This window comes from Tyto alba, unplaced genomic scaffold (genome assembly GCF_018691265.1).
Source record: "Tyto alba isolate M040663 unplaced genomic scaffold, T.alba_DEE_v4.0 Super-Scaffold_16, whole genome shotgun sequence".
NCBI classification, from domain to species: Eukaryota; Metazoa; Chordata; class Aves; order Strigiformes; family Tytonidae; genus Tyto; species Tyto alba.
In genome coordinates this window covers 28,848,031-28,865,854 of record NW_024881278.1, presented here as the reverse complement: position 1 = coordinate 28,865,854, position 17,824 = coordinate 28,848,031, and the positions used below count along the sequence as shown (strand labels likewise).

General features: G+C 47.9%; 1 protein-coding gene across 4 annotated transcripts in view; it reads right to left on the bottom strand.

Moving 5' to 3' along the window:
- MDGA1 (MAM domain containing glycosylphosphatidylinositol anchor 1) overlaps positions 1–17,824 on the bottom strand; it is a 156,478-nt gene that overhangs the window by 17,126 nt on the left and 121,528 nt on the right. For 3 of the 4 annotated variants that reach the window (XM_042789528.1, XM_042789529.1, XM_042789526.1), the window contains exons 13-14: positions 14,253–14,405; positions 12,884–13,018 (exon numbers count right to left, since the gene is read on the bottom strand). In XM_042789528.1, the coding sequence (XP_042645462.1) occupies positions 12,884–13,018; positions 14,253–14,405 (288 nt within the window). The remainder of the gene's footprint in view (positions 1–12,883; positions 13,019–14,252; positions 14,406–17,824) is intronic. The other variant, XM_042789527.1, reaches the window with a different exon arrangement.

The window sequence follows — 17,824 nt, the reverse complement described above, 5'->3', positions numbered from 1 at the left end:
TGAGATAAAAAGAAGAAACTGATTCATGGCAAGACATGACCAGTGGATGGAAAGAGATGCACGGTGTTGAGAAGACTCAGACCTTGTATAGCCTGGCAGAGACACTTGCAGACCCAATATGAGGGCTAAAACCAGGCCAGGGAGAAAAGAGCTCTTACCTTTCTAACAGCGGCTCTGAGCACTTCCTTAAGCATGGTTTAGTGTTAACACCACTCATCACAAACTAAAAGCCCAAAGCTTAGCACAGGCAAATCCCAGGAGTGAATGACAGTCCCCAGAAAGAATCTATTACTGATCATAATCCCCGCAACAAACACAGGTCTTTCTCCCTCTCTCATTTAAACGGATGTTAATGAATAGCAGTCAGTATCAGGCTGGAGGTCTCCGTTACAGTGCTGTGGGGGGAAAGTTACTGCTCTGAGAGCTAGAAAGCAGAGGGTGGAAAAATAATCATAGCACAGATAGAGATGGAGATATAATATCAGCTTCTACTGACTCATAATTTCTAGAAATGTAAGTTGTCTTTGTGCCATGATAGGATCTACTTACTCTTTCACAGTCTCTAATGATGCTTCATACATTAACATATGCAGAGTAAGACAATTAAACCCTCTCGGCTACTTTCCGCTCCTGATTACAGAGAACTTTATCTCTGCATGTCTTTAACTGATCTCAGCTTGGTATGCAGGGTTCCCCGTGCTCAGTCACAGGGTCACTGCACAGACCCCCTCCTGCAGCCACCGCTTCAGAAACTTCAAAGCAGAAGGGTTCAGAGAGCCCATCAATAGAGAGAAAACACAGTCTTGGTCAGAGTTTGGTAAGCACCACTTTCCCACCTCTACTCACGAGGCATCCCTGTCAGCTTTAGAAAGGCACTGAGCATTTTCAGTGCTGTGCTGCAGGCCGGCTAATTGCTATGGGACACTCTCTTTCTGCTTCATTACAGTGGGGAGGCTACAGTGAAAGGGATCAGGGGAATCAAAGCCTTCAGTTCCCTGCTGTGGCTGGGACTTTCTGGGGGTATAAACAGCAATATGGTAGGTTTTGATTGGCAATGTTTCCCCTACAGCAAACCTGTGAAAATTACTTATATCTGGCTACAGGGAATTTTCTTTGGATTTTGCTGTGGATTTAAAAAATCAAAGAAACAAACACATTTCCACCCCTGACCTCCTAAACCACCATCAAATGAGGATGGGCTTGAAGCAATATCCCCTGACATGGCAAAGCCAATTGCACAGATTGATCTATGATCCATCACTATCTGACCTGTCTGGCATGAATATGAATTTTAGGGTGGAGGGAACAGAACAGCAGAAAAGCAACAACATTGCACTGTAAAGAGGCAAAGTGGACATGTGGCTGTATCCCTGGGGGACACGTGCTGGGCAGGGTGACCTGGGACATGCAGGCAGTGAGGTAAGTGCAACAGTATGGCCACGTCTGCCTCATGATGAGGAATGCGAGTGCTAACGAGAGGAAGGCAGGCGAAATACAGCTACAGCTCCTTCTCTCCAGCACATACCCACCTGTCTGTGTACATAGAGAGCAGATGGTGATATGGTAGAAGCAGATTTTCAATGGAGCTGTGCTTGAGCTCCTTTGCTCATTTGATCCACGGTCTAATTAGAGAAAGTGTTGGCATAGAAAGATGAGTGATACAAGACTTCCATCTTTGATGCTGTGTGTATGGAACAAAATCCTGTCACCCTTTTTTTGTGGAAAATTCTCTCAGAGGTTGTTTATGACCAGTAACAGGCTTTCTATGTGTGGACAACAGGATGTGGTTTAAGGAATTCAAAAAAGGGAGAAAAAAATCTCCATGCTCCGTAACATCAAATTTATGCTATCTCAGAAGAACAAAGGCCTGTCCAATATGCAGCTAGAACAGAGTAGAGGGAGGGGACAGAGCCTGGCATTGAAAAGACAAGAATCAGGAGTCCTCGGGCTTCTCGCCAACTTCACATCCGACTCATTATACCATCTTGCTTAATCACATCCCTTTCCCGTACTTAAACATTTTGCAGGGGACAATGTGGACAGACTATGTCCTTCCCTACAGGACAGATGGGTTGTCTGACTCTCAGACCCAATCCCAGCTGTGTTTTCACAGTCCCTGAATGCTGCCACCGGCAGCAGCTCTGCTCCCACGCGCCAGCTCACCGCGCTGCTGTGCTGCACCATGCTTGCCCAGCGCCAGCGCAGGAGTCATCACGGCAATTCACAGCAGATCTGACCACAGGATCAGGCTAGGAACAGGTTCCCTCTGCCTATCATCTGCCAAGCCATCATCCTGCTTGCCTTCAGTCCAGACACTCAGCCTCGTAGTGACCGGGTCCTCAGTTTCCCCACACCTCCTGGAGACCTCCTGCCCTTTGTAAGCAGAGAGGCAAGCAGGCAGGATGGTGCCTACCGCTCTCTCAGCTGGATGTGTGCTTGTCTAGACCCCAGCAAAGAGGGAAAAAAATGGCATCATGAGCTGAACGAGTCTCCAAACACCTGCACTCCAGCACACGTCCCCCTCCCTCTCCAAGCCCGGCGTGGAAAGCGTGCACTCAGCCCACGGGGACCAGACAGCCTCTCCAGAGCTTGTTCCTCCCAGCCCCAGCTCAGGGAACAGAAACACTTTCCCACATCGACAGGACTGGGAAGCACTCAGTAATCTCATGGTCAAAGATGGGAAAGACCTTCGTGTGTGTCCCCTGTTTGCTTACTGAGCAGGATGGTGCTTGAGCTGCCTTGATGGTCTCTGTGGCCCCTAGCAGCCCCAAGTGTGCTGCCAAGTCTTGTTCTTGCACAGTGATGCTCTATCATGAGATGGAGATCTTGCTACAGCCTAAATTCCATGCTGGTATTTGCAGCACACTGTCAGAAAGCACTGTCTGCATGCAGAGAAGCTCCCATTTGCTCTGTTCCCTCTGTGCCATTGATAATTCATGCTAACACTCCAGCTCCTTGTGACTCCCTCCATAACCAGTATTTGTGATAATTTACAACATCTGTCTGTCCACACACCTCTCTACACAAGATTCGTTCTCATGGGATTTCTCACTCTTCAGGAAATACCACCAGCCCCAAAAGGGAGGAATCTGCATTACAAGAAAAAACATATATTTGTCAGAAATATCTCCTGTTGTTTTATACTCCAGATCTGCCTCAACAGCTTGTTTTTATACAGAGATCCTTGTAAAGGCTAAAGATGTGCACACTTAGAGACCTCCCCCTCTAAGGAGGAGAGTATGTAGCTGTGGAAAGAAATTCTCCTGGACATTTTGAGCAGAACTACAACCCTAGAGATTGAGAACAACCTGTACCACCCCTTATCTAGGGCTTGCTTCTAGAAAGGCTCCCCCGTACAAAAACACACACAGGATGTAGCCTCCCTGAAATCACAGAGGAAGATGAGTCTAAGTGAAGTTGTGCTGCTCCTCTTCTATCCATCCAGCCCTAAGAAGGGTGTCATGACCTTTCCATAGCCACTGCTTCTACCTGTGTAGCCAGAGAGTTTGTCCTTGCCTTTTGGGAGCTCTCCAAGCAAGTCTGCAATAATATGATCTATGTAAATGCAGAGCAGGCAGAAACAGACCCTTCCCAGACAGCAGTGTTGCATTCCTTGATGAGTTTGAATAGATAAACTAGACAGTTGGATCAAATCCTTGTTTTTGTCTGGTTAACAGAAAAAAAATCCTGGTCAGTGAAATTCTGTTAGGAGGGAAGATGCACTAAAGGTACAAAGTATCTGGTCAGGGAAAGCTGACTGTAGTTGCAGAAGGAAACATGACTTCAGCAGAGCAAGGGGAAAGGGTGATTGAGGGGTAAGTTCCGAGCTGGGCACTCGTCAGGGCTGTGTACGAACCCAGCGCTGCCTCTGACTTGGCCCCAGGCAGGGCAGAGGGAGCCCTGGGTGCTCAGCACTGAAATGGGTGCCACTGCCTTTGTTTCTCTGTGCAGCTCCTGTCAAGCAGGATGGGACATGCTGGTGGGGATGCACCCGCAAAGCCCATGACATCCCCAGTTCAAGGTGGGCAGCTTCTGTGGGCAGTAAAACATCCCAGCTCTGCTGCCTTTATTGTAGCCCTAATGCTCCCAAACACAGCACCATCTTGCCCTTAATTTAATGAGCAATTGTGGGTCTATTTCTGCACCATTTCTAGCGGGCACATGGGGTAGAGGGGCAGAAGACATGTGAATTAGTCTTTATGAGGCATGTGATGGGGAAGGGGGGCTGGCCCCAGCTTCAGCTGCCAGCAAAACCATCCGCACAGGAGCTTGGTGTGTCCACACAGGCTCCAAAGGAGGCCCAGAGTGTGATTTGGTAGGGTCAGACTCCTGTTTGTCCTGAGTAGGAAGACAGACAGTGTTGGTCTTTGTCAGACACACCACCCTCTCTCTTCTCACCTGTCAGCCTGCATCATTCACAGCTCTCCTAAAGTTCAGCACTATAGATTAGAGCATCTAAACTAATCTCAAACCCCAGAATGGACTGTCTGGATTATGGTCCTAAGGCCCTACAGGGGGTAGATACCAGACCATGATTTCTCATTACAAAGATCAAGTCCAAGTCAGGTCTTGAGACCTATTCTGGTGGAGCAGCTGTGAAGCTGTGAGCCTCTACAGGCTGCAGTGCTGGCCAGCCCATGGACGGGAACATTACATGAGCTCCGTGCTTCAGGCAAGTGAGCTGCAGCAGCCCATTTTTCTTCCCCTCTGATTTTTTCTGGAACCAAGCAGTACGAAGGCAGCCAGGCAGCTCTTTCCCACTTATTGTCACTGTACCTGGTGGTCCCCAGAAGTGCTGGGTACTGCTTTAGGGAGGAGAGGCCAGCCTGTGGGAAAACGGCAGTACGAGGAATGTATAAAGAAGATGACCATGTGTAGGCAACTTTTCCCAGCAATTTTGCAGACTCAGGAAGCAGAGTGAACCATAGTTGCTGTGAGGTCTGTTTCGTGACATGGCCAGATGCCTCCAGGCAAACGGTCTCTCTTCTCCCAGCTTTGATAACGGACCCTTTCATCTTTGCCACCAGAGACAGCTGTGTCCTTTGCGCAATTCATGTGCTCAGCTCTCAGACTGAGCATGCACTGTGATCAGCTCTCTCAAACGAGTTGAAATTGAAGTCTGCTTCATAGACAGTGCCAGGTTTAAAAGAGCACAACAGCCAGACAGGGGGAATCTGCCTGCCTCCCTTCTGTGGGCAAGCTTTGCAAAGACCACAGCCAGGCAGGAGGGAGCCTCCCAGAGCCCCCAAAGCACAAGTGATGTGTGTGGGAGGGTTCCTGACAAAAAACCTGCAGAAGCAGATGTACTTACGCTGAGGAAGACTTTGCCTGTCTCTTCTCTATCCCTATTAACAACCTATTTCCCCATTATCACCCAGCCTGCGGTCTCTCAGTCCCGGGAGCCAAGCACAGGGCAGCTGCACGGCTGCGGGGCTTGGAGCAGATGGGCTGTTTTAGTACAATGCTGAAGCCAGCAAGACAGCAGGAATGAGCAGCTGAGATCACATATTCTTCCTGTTGAACTGCAGACATCACTCAAAATCTGTTCTCTGGCCTCCTCCTCTGCCTGACCCAAGGAGACATGGGAGGTGAATGTTCCAGGCCTGGGAAGGGGTTTGCTGGAGGAAGAATGTTAGAGCAGGCTGCGCCCCCAGCTTTGAGGCAGGGTGCATTATAGAAAGAGACTCCTCTCCCATTTCATGCCCAGCTGCACTTTCACCAGAAAACTTCCAGAGGACTGGCTGAGACAGTGAGATTCCCAACATGGATCTGCAGACTCCTCCAATTCAAGTGCTGGGTTGCCTATCATCCCTGCAGAGCTCTCTTTGAGAGAGGCAGTCACTCCTGGAAGTGATGGTGATGACTGACACTTGTTGAACATTTCTTTATTTTGATACTTGTTACAAAATCATGTCTTCCTGAAGCTCAAGAGCAGGTTGGTATGGTTGCACAATTAGTGAAAGATAGTTGTACACTCTACCCCCCAGCCTTTATCCTGTCAGAGCATCCAGTGGGGTCTCCAGATGTGCACCTGGAATGACCAACTTCAGTCTCCACTTGTACAATTATGGCACTGGTGAAATAGTTAAAGGTCCATGGAGAGAACAGAAGAGTGACCTGGGAGTGCTAAAGAAGTTGCTGGATATGCACTGAGAGCTCCTATTTCCTCTTACGTGTCTGATAAGTTTTGTATCTGGCGATTACAGGGTCTGAATAATTGATGCAACACCTGATGTCTCAGGAGATGATCAGGTTGCAGTATGTCCTTACAGCTACTCAGGTTTGCACAAGGCTACTGCTGCTGCTGTGAGCCAAGTCTGAATGGAAAGACACTTTGCTGAGAGCCTGGAGGAAGGGACAGAAGATCATAGCAGCTTCCCACCAGATGGGTAACAGTGACTTAAATCAGGTGAGCAGGAGCAAAGATGATCTGTGGGGATTCAGAGCATCTGCAAATGAATTGGTGTCAGCAATCTGTATCCCTGGCAACCTTCCCAACAAATTCTGCAGCAGGAATGTGGTCAGATCATGACTGGTAAGAGAGAAGAGGGTGATTTTTGAAGGCGGCAACATTTCAGTGGCCATCTGCATTGGGAGCTTGATTCAGTGATGCACTTCTAGTGAGAGATCAGTGCACCCAGATTCAAGGTACTAAGCAGAATGCCTGAATCAACATGAAGACACCGTTATTCATGGAATAAAAATGTCATATAGCCAATCCACATCTGAATACCTTTCCCTCTTCTCCATGTCTTCTTCAGCTTTACATGCCAAGCTCTTTGGTTTAGGGATTATTCAGTCCCACGTTTGAAAGCTGTGTCAAGCATGCTGTTGGTGCTCTTGTAAGTAAACATCCAATAAAGGTGCAGACACATAGTATTTACTGGGCTCTAACAAGAGTAACTGAAGGGAGTCCTCTGCCTTTGGTTATGCAGGAAGTTTGATTAGATGATGTATTGGTCCCATCTGGTTTTAATAATCTTTAAATCTATGGCTCTAATCCAAAGTTCACTGAAGTCTTTAGAAAAATAATGACTTCAAACAGCTTTTGGTTCAGAGCCACTGTACTGAATCTACAGAGCTTGGATGACACTTTACAAATATGTGGTTATCTTGCCAGGTATTTATAATCCTTGCTCATGATCACAGTATTTGACTAACTTCCCCAAAAAACAAGCAGTTACTACTAGAAGAGACCACAGTCTATCCAAAAGGTCCATACCATAGCCCACAGGAAGCTGTTGCATGTCTGCACAAAACATTAGTCAAATACACATCTGTTGATGGAGGAATGAATAAAGCCAAGAACGCATCTGAATAAATGGAAAGAGTATTAAAAAAATTGAATACATTTTTTCATTACAAAGTGTTCACTTAACTCTAACTACAACTTGTTTTCAAGAGCCTAGAGGGAAGTGAATCATAGTCATTAGGAAAATCAGCCTCCCCTCAATCAATCCAGTGATGTAATCTCTACCATGTAGAGTTATTGCACTGGAGATAATGGCATGGATTTCATGAATGATACATTTTTATATAAGGCAAACTTTATATATCCAACAGAATACAGCTACCTCCAGGGTGCCACCTACATAACTGTGTGCAGTAACAGGGTGCTGTGTTCATAAACAAGGTTTCAGTAGGAACAAGAGAGATAGGATGTTGAATCTTACATCTTCATGATTCAAATTGCTTTAACATTGCCATAGCTGTGTGTGACCTAATAGCTCTGACTACAGTCACTTGTCAGAAGCAAGGTGCAGCCACATGGCATCTATGCTAACACTGGCTCCTGCGTGTGATCATCCACCAGGACCTCTCAGACACACCTTTGCACTGGTTGCATTATCTGAGTTGAAGAAGTAAAGAAGCAATTCAGTTTGGCAGGCCTTCCAGTTGTGTGTTTTCTACTCAGCAGGAGGGTGTCAGTGGTGACACCACCAGTGTAAGTGGCCTGCCTGCAACTCAATTACCTCTGTGAAACAGCTTATGGTTTTCTTGAACTTGGATGCTGTGGCAAGTGATCTGATCAAGTCTCATTGTTTCTAGTGACTCAAAACCAAAATTCCTCTTAATCAATCCCAAGCACTGCTCTTCACAGTAGCTTAGAATATAATAGAAATAGAATAGAAAATAATAGAATAGTTTGATTGGAAGAGACCAACAAACGTCATCTAGTCCAACTGCCTGACCACTTTGATCACTCCTCTAGGAAGCCTGTTCCAGTGTCTGACCACTTTCTCAGAAAATAAGTGTTTCCTAATATCTAGTGTGAACCTTCCCTGATGCAGCTTTGAATCATTCCCACGCACCCTGTCACTGGATACCAGGGAGAAGAAATCAGCACCTGTCTCTCCACTTCCCTCCTCAAGAAGCTGTAGGGAGCAATGAGTAGTTTACAATTTAATTGGAAGCTTCCCATCCTGATTATACGTAGGCTACCTATACATAGGTGGTCAGATAAGGTCTGTGTCAGCACTAAGCTGGAACAACAGCACCTTTAATTCTCCATGAGTTTCACAGATACTGTGCCAGAAAATAAGCCTGTTCCCTGACTTCTGGGAGAGGAACTGGCCAAGGTAAGACTACGACACTGCTAGTGCAGAAAGGAGGCTCAAAGTACAAAAATTGTAAGCCATGAGCAGGGTCTTCAGACATTGCATTCAACCAGGATTGGCTCTTGAAGCCCAGGACTTGCCTGTTTCACTACAGGAAGCAGCTGAACAGTCCCATCTCGGGAGGTACTCCAGGGCAAGGAGGGGTCTTTGCCTTCTCCCCTCTCTGAGGCCATATCTCATCATAAATTTGTGTGTAGTGACTACCGCTATTAAAAACACAGTTTGCAAAGGGTCTACCAGTAAGCTCACAAATCAGAAGGAGGCTAAAGAAGTGCTGTTTGGGTACATCCTACATCACTTGCATGTAGGTATCCCTGTGAGCAAATGAACTCTTTGACACAAGTGTTTTCCCCATGAGCACAGTCACTGGCTCATGTGTCAGGGAGCTATAGCATTAACCATCACTGTGTGCCATGGGGACCACAATGGCAACGCAAAACGTTAAATACTCTGTGGCTGAAATTTTGTTGTCCCTCTGAGCAACCGTTCTCCCAGGGTCTGACCCTGAAGGCCTCTCTTGCTGCAGGGTCTGTGGCAGCAGCCAGCAGTGGGCAGGAGTCTGTGCAGATCATAAACCTGGATACCACTGAGCTAGGAGGTGTCAGAGAGAGGTGGCAGGGGACTGCGGTGGGAGCAGTCTGCTGGGGACACTGTCCCCTCAAAGCATCCCCCTCCCAGGCAGCCCGTGGGAAGAGGAGTCTGATGGCTGAAGCAAGGACTTGAGGATCTGCTGCCGGCTGCGATGCTGACTCACCAAGCCAACTTGATAAAGAGGCTTTTTGAACTTGGCGACTGGTTGCTGCCTGCTGTGGCTAGCTTCCTCTCCTGGAGAAAGCAAGCAATACCTCATTTGATATATCTGTGCTTGCCACAAGCAAGACACCCTCATTCTTGAATGCCTGGTGGAAACAGGATTTCTTTCCTTCCCCTCTCCCTGATTCTTTGTGTTTAGGCTGGCAGGATTGTAGGGTAATGTGAATGCTTGCTCTGGAGGGGGCCGGAGGAAGGAAAACCGATGACCAAATAACTCCAGAAGAACAGGAATTGCCTCTGGGGAGCTCCCCTTCACCCTGCTCTCTCATCAGCTGAGAGATATTCAGCATCATCCTGCTCTGCTAGTCGTTGAATATTTTATACCATGGCTACAAACGCTCCATTTGTATTCTGTTTCTCTCTTTCGTCATATCTATTATAAACGAGTAGTGTCTGGGAACTCTCCCAGGGAAGATTTGCCTGGATGGCTATGGATATTTTATAGTCAAATTGTGAGAGTAAACCAGCTTTCAAGTTCTGTAGAGGGGGGAAAAAGGTAATAAAAGGGTTATTAAAAAAAATAAATAAATGTCGGTATTTTATATGGCTTCTTTTCATAGTGACAGAGCTTTGGTTTGCTCCATGATGGAGCTGGAGCTGCTGGGAGAGGCTTGGGCTGGGAGATGTCCTCTCGCTGGCACTGTCTGCCAACAGGAGCAACCTGATATGCTCTTGCTAAGTGCTGTGGCCGGCTCAGCAGGGCTGGCATCTGGCTTGGCAGGGCTGGGCTGGCTCCAGGGGAGCCAGGGGCTGGGGCCGTCTCTGCAGGCATCGGGGATAGCTGGCTATATGGGAAGCAAGACATGGCCCAGGGTTGTACCCACTTCATCTTCACCTTCATATTGTTGTGTATGTGATACAGGTAGGAGGCCATGGTCTGCCTCCTCATCTGACAGAAGTCCTAGCGAGGAGCCCTGTATCTGAAAGGGGTCACTGTCCTCCAACACAGATCTAAAGAAGAGATGAAGAAGCTTGTTTTGCCCTCAGGCAGGCTGTCACTTCCGCAGGGGACTCTGAGAGGACTTCAGCCACCAAGGGCATTGAGCCTGGCACCATCCAAACAAGCAAAAGCTTTCTGGCAGGGTTTTACAACCTCCGCATGAACAAAACCAGCCACTAAAAATGAGCACTAAAAATGCAGATTGAGCCATCAGACCTGTGTGTTCCAAACGTGGGTTCCCTCATGCATGTGTGGGGATGAGGACAGCTTATGCCAGCGTGGCAGTAAGGAAAAAGACCAAGTAGCGTAAGAGTTAGTGGGAATGATGAAAACCAGACAATTTTGGGATTACTAGGCATTCTGATTTTTCCTAGAGAGGTCTCAGTTTCACCCTGGTGCCTTGACATGTAGAAGAGAAGCCAAGATGATTACAGAATATCATGACTGGCCCTGAAAGAAACTCCAGAGCAGAGAGCAGATACAAGGTACTGAATTTCAATTTGCAGACAGATATATTGGGGGTTCACCAGACTGAGCCACATATTCCACAGGCCAACAGAAAAAGAACTTTTTCTCATTTCTTTCTCTTTCATTCTCTGACTCTATCTAGGCAGTCTAATTTTAAAATAATTTATTCGCTCTCAGCTCAGCAGCACCCACCCTAGAAATCATCATACAGCATTGAAGAGTCTATCTGCCTTGCTTAAATTTATCAGCCTCTTTGTGCAACAAGGGGAAAATGGGGAGCAGGCAGGGGCAGCAACATTGAATATGAAGGGAAAAAGCAACAGATATAAAAGGCACTTGAAGCTGAGGAATAGAAAATGGCACTCAGTGGCTTTCTTAGGTCTTGGGAGTCACTGTATCTTTTGCTCTTGGCAATTTGTGGGTGGAACAAATTAATAAAAAGTTAAAATGCTAAAAGCCAAAAACTTGTAATGAAATGGTTTCTTGGCATGTCCAATCCACCCCATCTTCAGGCAGACCACCACATGAGAGCTGTAAAACAGAGCTCTCTTCCAAAAGGAAGCAAAAGCTAATCAGCTTTTCGTTTTGTTGTGAAATGAACTCAGAAGTATGACACGTGAATGCATTTATAAAAGAAACAAAGCAAGTGAAGCCTCCTCCCTCCACATCTTCTTTCCTTGCCAGTCTCCCACTGGTCTGGGCCACCCTTCATTGCAATCACAAAGAATGAGATCCCTTTCAAAGTCACCAGTAGACGTGCAGGAGTTAGGCAGCAAGGCTGACTGACCACAGCGGAAAACTGCAGGGAACAAAGGAGTTTGCCAGCCAGCATTAGCAGCTGGACTGTCAGCTAAGCAAGACCAGCAGGTCCAGGAAAACCTGGTGTCAACCAACACTGACCGTGCTCTGCTTGAGCAACCTGCCACCCATGATGTGAAGACAGCACAGAGCAGCCTGTCTGCAAGGGGAATACAGGTGCGTGCAAACACCTCCAACCTAGCCAGACAGCAAATAAGAGCCCTCAGAGCAAAGACAGAGATGGAGACCTGCTCAGTGAACTGCAGCTCAGCCCTTACCCTCCAGTACCCATGGGGTCAGGGTTTCAGCCTCGCCCCTACTGAGAGAAGGAGATCTCAGTTTTTGCAGCTTAACCTCTCTGCCATGCCATGTGCACGCCAAGATGTGGTGGCCAGGCTGAGGAGCATGTTCCCTCCCAATGACATCAACGGTGCTGAGCAGAGAGCTGTTAATTAACCCTGTTTATTGAAGGGCGGACACACTCCTGCCTGGGCCCTGATTTTTCAGTCAGGCTCCAGTCCAGCAGGTGATTAATAACCCAGCGTGCTGTGGGAAGAGTGCATCTATTATTCAAATTAATGAAATTATAATCAAGAGGTGACGAATTAGCAATTGCTCCTTGACTGGATATGGAAACTCATTAGTGTGCCAAGCACTTCTGGGGTGCTCGCTGCACTCGTAGGCTTACAGTTAGAGAGGAGGCAGTCAGTTGGAACAGACAGCCCCTTGGCACAGCTGAGGGAACGTGCATCCTGCCCACCCCAAAATAGCTATGGCTGCCACAGAGCCCTCTGGTCTTCACAAAGCTCCTTCACCTCTGTCTCCTCTCCGATGGACAGACTGTTCACCTGGCGTCCTGCTGCCTGGCTGTGAGCAGGGAAAATGTGTGCACATGGGTAAAATGTTTTTTGTTTTTTTTTGTTTTTTGTTTTTTTTTTTTTTTTGTGGAGGGTAGGGAGCCTTATGATAGAGGAGAGGCAAGCCAGTGGGGAAGAGGTGATGGCTGAATGCATGATACTACCCCAAGGATGGGCTGCAACAGCCTCACAATCCTGACACTGCTGGGGTGTGGGTAAGGGACAAGTATCTGGAAACAGCAGCCCACCCTGGCACTTTGAGCCCTGGAGTAAGACTCCCATCCTCCCATCCTCGCCGGCCACAGGCACAGCTGGCGGAGCAAGAGGCTGGAGATCTTCCCCAACAGCCCACACTAGGCTGGGATTACCCTTCCCCAGGGGGTACTCACCGATGTGCTTCCCATACATGTGGTAGTAGAAAGAGACGCAGTAATACTTGGCAGTAATGTTGTAGAGGGGACTGATGAGCCGGGCTTTGTCTCCCGTCACCCGGGGCCGGGACGCCTCGATGAACATGTAATAACCTACAGAATGAGAGGGAAAGGTGGGAAAAGGGCACTGGGTCTCCCTTCCTGCAAGCTATGGGATGCCAGAGGCTGGGAGACAAATCCTCCTCTGAGAGACATGGCCTTGCTCTTCCCACCCGCTCTGCACCCACTGTCATCCTGGACAGAGACACGTGCAGGATGCCCACAGTGCCTCCCCTGCCTCTGCAGTTTTTAGGGGAGAGCAGGAGAGATGGGCATCAGCAGACCCACTGTGAGTGCCGGCAGCAGATGAGTCCCTGAACATGCACACACACATCTGTCGGGGTGCAAAATGAACCTTTCTCTGGCAGCACGAGGAGCCCCAGAGCTGACTGCACTGTGTAAGGGGAGAACCAGAAAGAGGAGGGAGAAACTATTCCAGACTAATTTCTCTGCCTCAAGAAGGAGAGATGATTCGCTGTATCTGGCCTAAACAATATTGTTGTCTAAAGAGAACAATACCAAAGTAGTTGTTAACAACCCAGGGAGGAACAGATTAGCTATTTAATTTGTTGGCATTGTTTTCAATGCTCGATCAGGCTGGTGTACTGAACACTAATGGGAAAAGTCGTTTCCATAGCTGGCCATTGGATCTTTCCCATTTTTTCTGAGTTCAAAGATTTGTGCTTGCATACAAATGTACTTTCCTCATTAAAGAGAGAGGAAAGTAATATCCAGCTAAAACGGGAGCGTGTACACCATGCACAGCTAGCATGAGCAATATACAACACCAGTCTCCTCCAGCTAGAGGTCAGGCACCTGCTGCCCTCTTGCAGGCAGCTCCTGCCTGGTCTCTCATGCTCCCGCTTGGTACTAAGGAGATCTGTTTGCCTCCTCAGACCTTCTTTGAGGAAACAGCTGGCTAAAAACAGCAGGGCCATTTCTAGGTGTTAGAGACGTTCTCCTACTCGTTTATCCTTTTTTTTACTTCAAAACAAGCATCAAATGGGACAAGGGCATTAGGTGGCAGGCAATTAGCTGATAACAAGAACTAATGCTCACCCTATTTCCTTCAACAAAGTCGTGGGTGTTTTAGTTGTGTGTTTAATGCCAATCAGTAACGTGCAAATTAACTGCCTGCTCCCTGCACCCTGTGTGGAAGAGAAGAGTGTTGTGTGGAAAGCAGATCAGCACTCCACCAGCTCCCAGAGCTGCAGGACTCCTCCTGACAAGGGACGGGGCACGTCTTGCCTCCACAGTCAAGCCAAAAGAAACCCAGACGTGTGCCTACCCTCCGGCGTACCACTGATGTCCGTGGGGGGCCCCGTGTTGACTGTGCGTTTGGGGTTCTGGGTCAGGGCATTCTGCCGGGTCCAGTCAAAGTTGTCCATCTTGTCCTGCATGAAGCCGCAGATCTTCTCGTCCTCAAAGCGACAAGTGTTATCTGCAGGGAAGGGAAGGGGCTGGTCAGCTGCTGCTTTTCAAACCTCCTCCCCAGGGCTGCCCGGGTGCTTGCAGCAAGTCTCACAGCACTGCTATGTCACCACTGAGGCTCCGCATCAAGCTGGGGACAGGTGGGCAGCCCCCAGCCTCAGGAGGAGGCTGAAAAGGAATGTATCTGTGATTAGTATGATTATGGAAGGATTAATCCAGGTTGATGGATGTGATGGTCTGGTGAAATGGAAGAAGGCTATTAGGGCTGAAGAGAGAGAGAGACTCTGCTGGGAGGTCTGGTGGGGGCAAACATAGAGGAGGGTAAAAAGAGCATTGAAGGCAAACAGGCCACAAGGGCTTTTAAACCAGAACAACTTGATGGTAGAATAATTTCCCCAGGAGAGAAGAATAAGCACCAGCAGATGACCCCCCTCTGGGCTATATATTAAACTAAACTATGGCACACATTAAAAAAAAACAGTTGTGGAGAAGAGGTCAGATCAGTGCTACAAATGTGTCATCTAGCTAGAGTACATCCAATTTATGCCAGCTAAAAGGCACATTTGATATTGCAGCTTATGCTGGTTCCCCTAACAAAATAAGTCACATACGTAAAAGATTTTTATGTAGGATCAGCCACATGTGCAATAGGGCTTGGTTTTATTACTACCACAAGACAGTCACACCCTACAGCAATATTGTAAGACAGGTGAAAAATCTTGTGCATAGATATAACCCAATATGGACTTGCAGAGATTGAAATGAATTGGACATGATCAGGCTGAAGGTGGTAACTTTTGTGGTAAAAAGGTAGTTCCTGAGACACAGAAACAAAAGCCAAGAACCAGCTGACACAGTATGAGAGGGATGGAGAAGACAGGCAGAAGAGAAAGAGAAAACAGGTACAAGACCCGATGTGAAAATTGCTCTCTGTTCTGAAAGGTCCCTGGGCAGAAACCGGAGCTAGAGAATGGGCTGAGAGTGGGATCTCAGACCTCACTAGTGGTGCAGACACAGTGAGCACAAATCTCTTCACCTTCTGCCTTTATGTAAGAGTGAGGTGTGCTATGAAACTGAAAGACAAAGTACTTAAAAGCCATGAAATAACACATACAGAAAGGAAAATAAGGGTCTTCCTAAGGGCTTGGGACATGCTAGAAATCTCATCCATGGTATGCTGGTGCAAGACAACTTTTTGGGGTTTACCTGACACTGTTCCTGTTATCATGCCCAGATGAAAAGAAGCCCAAATGCCTACTTGTGCTCCTATATTCCTGTATCTTCAGTGGTGGTTTGCTCTGGTTCCTGGACAGGAGGGTCTCTGTCCTAGTGTGGGTGACTCTGGCAGGACATGTAGGGCAGAGCAGGGTCAGCTGGGTGCCAAGGATGGGATGGGTAAGAGAAGCTTTCTGCAATGTCAGGACCAAAAGCTCCAGACATGGTATGTTGTGATGGTAGGAGCTTCATACACCTACCATGCACACTAAAATCTGCCATCTTGCACTAGATAGGAGGGACTACCCATGAAATGAACACCATCTTGACTCTTGAGATGCTGCACCTCTGGGTTCCTACCTTGCAGCTATGGACCTTGCCATCCCCTCCTATTTAGAAATGAAAACAATCATCATCCAAACAGACATCAAAAGCCTGTCTACCCTGTGGTAGGGAAACTGATTCCCCCTTCTTGCCCATCTCTCTCCAGCATCCCACCAGAATAGTGAGAAAAGAGGAGGTAGCCTCCTGCTGTGGCCCACAAAAAGGTCTTGTGCCACCACAGGTTGGGCACTGAGCTGCAAGCCAAGGGCTTGGTTGGCAGACTGGAGCAGCTGGATTTTCTGTAAGGTCAGTGGGAAACGCCGTTCCTGCGAGCTGAACACAGCCATCAGGAGCTCGGCGGGGCTGGCCGCTCAGCTTCTGATTATCCCTGGCTAAGTGCTTTCTGTTCAATCCGCTCATTTCTAATTAGCATCCTAATCCAAATTAGCCACTGCTCCATAGTGCCACATGGGGCCACATGGCAGCTGGAGCTAAAGGAGGAAGGAGGAGCTGGGGGCGAACAACAGGGGTCTGAGGCAGGGCCACTTCCATCCCCAGCACAAGGAGATGGAGGGGGAAAAGGGTAAGAAAGCAGCTTCTAAGGGTCCTTTCCCAGCCCTCGTGGCTGAAAGAAGGGAGTTCACAGCTGTACCAGATACCTACTGGTCCTCAGAGAAGGGGTGGAGCCCACAAGCTTTCTGATATTGGTGGGTTGGTCTAACACCCCTGCCTTCTCTCCATCAGACCGAAGGCAAACATTTGTACGGCTCCTGCTCACATGTTGCCAGCTGCAGCTAGAAGACAAATTTTCTCTTACAATGGCATTATCCTACCCATGGACAGGACCCACCAAGACTGTCATTTTGCAATCAAAAGAACCGGGATGCTGTACACGTGGACCTTCAGAGGAGAAAGGTGACATCTTTCACCAGGACAAAATTCTCTTAGCATGGAATCTCAGGTGGAAAGCAGAGCTGAAAGCTGTAACACAGAGACCAGCCAGGGAACTGATTGAGAGGGAGCAAACCCACAAAGGACAAGGCACAGAAACCAAAGGAGAGGCAGATTAATGAGAAAGTCCAAGGTCAGGTGGAGATCAGAGCAAGCTGTGCCAAACAAGAGGACTGAGGACATTATTCCCAGCTTAGTGCCAAGGCCTGGTCGTGCCAGCTGATGGACTACTGTGCCTCATTTGTAAGAAGCCACACACACACTTGTGGAATGAGACTGATCAGAGAAGACTTGAAACTTGGAAGAGAGCTCATTTAAAGCCAAAACAGGGCCCTGACTCCATCCTCTCACTCAGATGCAGCTACTTCCAGAAGGCAACAATTCTACCAGAGAGCATAAACTAGAGAAGGGCCCTATGCACCACAGATAGCACAACATGAGCAAGCTTACGTGCAACACCATTTGCTGTGCAGGAGTTTATAACTACAGCACATTGCCTTTGCTTAGCTTGGGATCTCAAGGCACTTTGCAACAACTAATGAACAAGCCTTTTTAACATCTCTGTGAGGTAGCGATGCTTATTTCTATATATCTCCTGCATTACATGTGGGGAAACAGATGAAGAAAAGTATAGAGACACATGTTTAAGGTCACAGCAGGCAGTGCTAAAGCTGGAAACAGAACCCAAGTGCTCTGACTCCTGGTCCTCTGGTTTAAAACAAGCCACAGGAAGGCAAAGCTCTGGTGTTTCTCCGAGCTAGAAGTGGAGGTGCCCATAATAACTAGGAGATGTTTGGTGTGGTTTGGGACACTGCCTGCACACCACCTCTGGACGGTTATCAGCAAGGCTTACCAGGAGAAACCTGGCAGATCCAGCTGAAAAGAAAACCTTTAAATGACATGCTGTGTCTCAGAGGCCACAGCAGTGATCCAACTGTT